At 35.4% G+C, this 6,639-nt stretch overlaps 1 protein-coding gene across 1 annotated transcript; it reads left to right on the plus strand.

Annotated features, from left to right (window-relative positions):
• The first annotated feature begins 4,393 nt into the window (after positions 1-4,393).
• Positions 4,394-6,347, plus strand: LOC139859118 (elongation factor 1-gamma 1-like). The gene is made up of 2 exons (XM_071847925.1): positions 4,394-4,402; positions 5,991-6,347. The coding sequence occupies exons 1-2, from the start codon at positions 4,394-4,396 to the stop codon at positions 6,345-6,347; spliced, it is 366 nt and encodes a 121-aa protein (XP_071704026.1).
• The last annotated feature ends 292 nt before the right edge of the window (positions 6,348-6,639 follow it).

Genomic DNA, 6,639 nt, shown 5'->3' on the forward strand with positions numbered 1-6,639 from the left:
ACGTCAAAATAATGTTACACATTGATTTAAAAGGTTAGATATTTTAACATGTTGATCATCTTCCATAAAAATGATCATATATAAAATACTAAATGGTACGGGTGCGGTTAATTCGGTGCGGGTACCTATTATTTCCGTAACCGACCCACAAAGTGCGGTTAATTCAAAAGTGTTAACCAAACCCGCGGTTATCCATTTGGTTTGGTTAATTTGGTGCGGTTTTATCGGTTAATATAGTTATGGTTCGGTTAATGCGGTTTTTTGCTCACCCCTACTAAAATTGAACACCTAGTTCGGTGTTACGACTCCTCGTACTCTAACAGCTCAATCTATCTTTCTCTCTCTCTTCTCTTCCGCCTATTAAAAGAAATACTACGTAGCTAATTAGTTAATCTCTCTTGAAAATGTTGAATATCACCCGTAATGGTGTGTTTGGTACACAGCTCAGCTTCTTGAAGCTATGGAAGCTTATTGGAGCTTGAGCTTATGATTTTAATAAGTTCTAAGTCATAAGCTTTATTTGGTAGACATAAAAAATGGAACTTATGAAAATCATAAGCTCTTAAAAAATAAGTTAACTCTAGTAGCTTATGAAAAAAAAATAGAGCTTATGAACTGGAAAATAAGCTCCAACTAGTTTATCAAACACTTATAAAAAATAATAAACTCCATTTACCAGCTTTAAATATAAGTTCAAGCTCCATCTTTAGCCTATAAGCTCCGGCTCCAACTATAAGTTCCAGCTTCTGCTAGTTTCATCCAAACACACCATAAATCCATTTTTTTAGTTCTAATCTCGCCATTTAATTTCTTTCTTAGCTAAGAATTTTCTTTTCATTTCTCTGAATATATATATATATATATATATATATATATATATATATATATATATATATATATATATATATATATATATATATATATATATATATATATAATAGATCAAATGATCGGTGGTGATATATTGAGCAGATCATACGGATATATTGTAGAAATACTAGGTCACAAACGAACAAAACTCATTAATTGTCGCTTAGTGCGTCCTACACATTGAAAGAGAGCGAGCACTATTGAAATTGCCAAAAAATTACGCATAAAATAAACCACCTAACATTAGCCTATCACACACATATAAACCCGATCCTGTATCCAATCCCGCATCCGTCACTCTTCAAAAACCACATAATCAAAACGTTCACCGGGCATCCCAAGAACATTTGGCCCGAGGTCTGCAAACCAAATAAGTCTCTCGTATCCGATAAACACCAAGTCCACTCCGAACAACAACCCACAGAAGCACTGAGCCCACCAATTAAAAACCAACCCCCGTTCGGGCTGAGAAAAGACCCCGAGAGACCACCCCAGCAAACATCTATTTTCCAACGTCAACCAAGTCAACTTAGTCGGCAACGACACTGAATCCACCCGAGTAGACTCGACGACGGGATAAATTGAATGAACGAACCAGACGAGCAGCAACTAAACAGAACAACACACAGAATCACACCATATAGACACCAGGCCATTTCCACATGTTTTTAAAAATATTTACAAACCCGAAAACCCTTAGCAAGTAACAAAACAGTAGTTTGCTACCGCCGGCAGCCGCCAAGGACAGCCAACCACCACCAGCACCATCGTAGACCCCCGACAACCACTGGCGGTCGCTAACAACATCATCAGCCACGAGAGTCGTTGTCTGTCGTCGGCAGCCACCAATGGCCGCCAGACAGCCCCCAATATCCATCAGCGTTCGTTATCACTGATTTTCGCCACCATCAGCCGCCAAGAGCAATTTTATAATCGCTATCAACCATCCATGGCAACCAGCAGATGCCAACCACCCACAGTAGGCGCTTTCGACGGCCATACCACCAGAGTCATCGGGCTTCAACAAACAAACACAAAAAAACCTTCAGCCAGCCAAAATGAACACAACCTTGTACCTGACTGAAATCTGACCAAGGAGAATGTAGAGTTTCGCAAAGAAACTCGCCACCTACAACCCCCAAAAGACTAAATGATGACGGTGACTGGCGGAGCCAAACAAAGAGGATAATCGATTGAAGATATATTTAGGCAGAAAGCAATAAAATTGAACCACCGCGAGATATCGGTGGTCGGTGAGGAAATCCGGAGACGATTTACAAGGCGTCAATGGTTAATTTAAAAAGAGAAAGCAGCTGGCAGCTCAAAAGAGTTAAGGCACCATCGGTAAAAGATTAGAATGTACTGATGGAATTTTATAAAGTGAAATTCTGGTTAATAATATTAGAACGTACGGAGGGAATTTTAGGGAGAGAAATTGTGGGTAAGAATTCTCTCTCTCATCCTAAAACACACCATTCAAGTTATTGCAGTTCTATCTATTCTTCCACACATAAACTTCTTGTAACCGCAAAATTCTTAAACTTCCTGTAACCGCAAATTTTCTAACCTAATTCCTCTCGCCATTACAATATACAACAATAAAATTATGGGCAAATGGCTCGAAAAGTTAACCTAAGTTACTCAATTTGACAATAAAATTAATATGGTGCTAATGCCCGAAAAGGATTACGATTATAATTCGGCACAAAAAAGAACTACAATTTGGAAAAGTGTGAAATTAGAGATAACATCAAGTTCATTAACGATCGTTAGTCAAAGATACACCGTTAGTCCCCGAAGTTTCTTAAAAGATTGCATCAAACGTCCTCTTTATCATTCTTCATTATCAAATCTTGAAAAAAAAAACCCAGCACCGCTCATCTTCATCACCACCATCATCGAACAACTTCATCATCATCGAACAACTTTTCATCCGGCGAGTTGCAGATGTGTTATTCGTTTTACAGATTCCGGGGAGTTGCGGCGACAGGTGATAGTTGGTGGCGGCTCACATGGAAACCACCTCATAACTCAAAACTTGATAAAAATGCACCAAATTGTGCAGATTGTAGCGGTTTACCATCACCAATCTTTCTCCATTCTTAGATTTCACAAAAGCATGACAAAATCTACCCAAATGCTCGATTTTAGAAACTTTTTTTCTAACACAAAAATGGTGAGATCTCAATCAATGCTTTGAATTATGACCTAAGATTTTGAGGGCAACCTTTCAACATTTTTAGGTTTTCCAGAATCGGTCTAAATCTTCAAAACCCCAAACTCAACAAAAGTCAAAATTGACGTGATTAGTGGCCGAGGTGGTGGTCTTAACGTTTCGACGTGATTAGTGGCGGCAGTAGTGGTTTCCGATGATATGTGGTGGTGGTGGTGGGAATGAAGACATATAGAGGACATTTGGTGCAATATTTTAAGTACCTTCAGGGACCAACCGTGTATTTTTGACTAACGATCGTCAAAGTATTACTCCCAATTTCACACTTTTTCAATTCGTAGTTCTAAGTAGTGTCAAATTAAAAATCGTAATTCTTTGGTATTAAGAAAATCAGTATTAACTTTATTGTTAAATTGAGTAACTTATGTTACTTTTTCGAGTCATTTGCCTTAGAATTATACGGAGCATATTGGGTTCTCAAATACTCCGTATAATTTTTAATAAAATTATATTGGGCCGTGAAATATAATTACTTAACAGGCCGTGACAAAATAATTTTATTATGGGCCTGACTTGACAGATATATACTCGCCTTTCATAATTCTTGCACTCGACCAAACTTACATTTGTCGTTGAAGTAAACTCTAGATTAAGGCTCGCAGCAACAGCATCAGGTAGCGATTAAGTTATACGCCTTATATTACTCGTATAACATTGTATATTATTATTATTATTATTATTATTATTATAATAATAATAATAATAAACTTAAAAGTTTTAAAACTTACAAAAAATTAGTGGGAAGCCTAGAGACAATCTGGGCCCCCACACCTCTAGCAATAGCAAAACCTATCCTAGTAAAAATATGATTAGCAGCACCGGCACCAATATCTTGCGCCATCGAACTCTTCTGAACCCGCTTTAGCAAAGAAACAGCCTCCTTCTCTAATTTCCCAAGGGAAGAAAATGAGAAAGGAATGAAACCATAACCAATCGCCAGACAACTAGATTCGTACTTGACCCGCTTCCGACGAGCCGCATTAATCACAGCACGTCCAGGGACAAAGTCAGAAAGCCCAGACTGTGTCAAAGGAGAAGACCCTGTCAAGTCAACACAAACATCGCGACCACAATCCCAGGAATAAAGTAACACATCTGCAGGAATAAAGTAACTAATTATTATTATTATTATTATTATTATTATTATTATTATTATTATTATTATTATTATATAATTAGTTATATTAAATATTATATGTATATGTATTATATATATGATTTTCATCTATACATCTTAATTCAGATTCGGTTCAGATCGGTATAAAAAGGCGATCATTTATCCCTTAATCAATGGCGCTGGTTAGTTTTTTTGGCTGTTAATCATTTTGTTTTATGTAGTTTTAGTTCATTTATGCAAAGTTAATGCAGTTATAAATTGTATAATGTATATTTAAGAATTAAGAATTAAGATAATAACAAATAATAAAATCATTATTATTATAAACATATAATAGTATTACTAGTGAAATGATCCGTGGAACCACGAGTTTGTTTAAACGAAACAGTTTAATGATATGTTTTAGGTATTAAGTGAACGTAAATGCTAAAGTCATTTAGTTTAATGACCCGTGGAATCACAGAGTCCGACTAAGAAACTCGTGACTGAACATTTTATCAAACACCTAAAATGCATATTAAACAATCCATATCCAATCATAAGAGATAATATTGGTTGACATTTTATTTTAAAAATGTAAATTAAAATATAAATTTAGAATTGATTTCCTTCTGCCTAGCTTTTAATAATAAAAGTTTGTAGACAACTCCGTGTCCCATTTCAAAAGTTTGTTGACACTACCATGTCAAGTTTCAATCATTTGTAGACAATACCATATCAAGTTTTATCTCATTTGTTCGTAAACCACAGTTTTAAATAACGTTGTATAGTATCTGAAAAACAGTTATCAGAAATATAGTTTAGTTTCCTTGACCACGAGATTTTACAAGTACAACTCCAAGTTGCGAAACGTTTGCATAATCTATGAGCACCTGAATACTAGCAATGACCCGAGTATAGAATCCACTATACCCGCCTTTACCTCATAAAAATTTTATACACTTGTACGAATGTATTATGTTCAAAGTAAATGCACCACAGTTTTTATAGCGGGTGAGGTTGTCAACCTAACGGATCCGTCCATCTAAATTGTGCCTACACCGATGGTATTTAAAGTATTCAAGCTAGAGGCTTTGTGTACAAACTCAATATGCATATATAGTACTCGTGTCAATACAAAAAGCATTTAATAATGTAATTATAACAGCGTGTATTCTCATCCCTGAAAACATGTAAAAAGCGGGACTAAATGTTGTAAATGTTGTAATTTTATATTGGTTAATTGTTAACTATTCGTTAAAACGTCATAATTGTATTAATTCAGAATAAGATTGACTTTTGCAGACTAAAAAACAAACAGTCTTCTGTTTTCAGCTTACAGACCTTCAGATCACATCTTCTCTATAGACGTGGTTCGCAGATTTTCAGACAAAAATATCTTAAAAAACAAACAGCACCTACTGACTCTTTATTTTTTATTTTTGCTTGGACATTTCCTTCCTTTATTCTTTAGTAAAACATATTTAATCAACAACCTTCTACAATGGTAAACTATTCCATACGCTTTATAAAAACAATGTCAGCTTGGTGGCTTGTAATGACTAGTGTTGGATAATTTGAATTCTTACACACTAATTTTGGCCAAGTTCATTGAATCACAGTTAGACTATAACATTGAAAAGGCTTATTCATTTACATTTTTGTTTTTTTTATAAGTAATAACTCTACTTTTATACTCGTATGTGTTGTTTTAAATTAGATATTTACATTGTAATAATTGATTTTCATGGAAGCTTCAACTAATAATAGATATGTGTGTATGATTTGAAGGCTAAGGAGGTTTTTGTTGCTGGCGTGAACAGAGGGCTTGGTGTTCTAAACAGACATCTTGCATCACGTAGTTTTCTAGTTGGTGATTCTGTGACATTGGCTGACATCATCACCACATGCAACTTGCTTCTGGGTTTTGAGTTTTTGACGCCCAAGAGCATCACGTCTGAGTATCCACATGTTGAGAACTACTTTTGGAAGATGATCGATCAGCCAAATTTTAGCAAGATAACTGGTGAAGTCAAGCAAGTAGATGCTTCTATTTCTTTTGCTATTCAAAAGAAACCTCACGTAGCAGAAGAGGTGGAAGCACCAAAGCCCAAGGCATTGAAGCATCAACATCTACGCATGTGTTGAAGGGTGGATATACAACATGTCTATGTCATCAAATATATTGTATATGTATGCGCGCACAATGTGTCTCTGTCTTGAACATATGAAATAAATGCAGATTTAAGGTTGTTTTGTTTGTAAATTTTTTAAAAGTTAGGTATATTGGACACTTATATGTAAGTCTTTAACCGAGTATATCTGTTGAAATTGTTATGAAAAGCTGGGTCAGTCTCCCAGATTCTCGGGGGGTGAAGATGAATATAGTAATTGATCAATATATGTTTAATGTATTTTAATTAGGTTATACAGGCCTTTG

This window comes from Rutidosis leptorrhynchoides, chromosome 7 (genome assembly GCF_046630445.1).
Source record: "Rutidosis leptorrhynchoides isolate AG116_Rl617_1_P2 chromosome 7, CSIRO_AGI_Rlap_v1, whole genome shotgun sequence".
Lineage (NCBI taxonomy): Eukaryota > Viridiplantae > Streptophyta > Magnoliopsida > Asterales > Asteraceae > Rutidosis > Rutidosis leptorrhynchoides.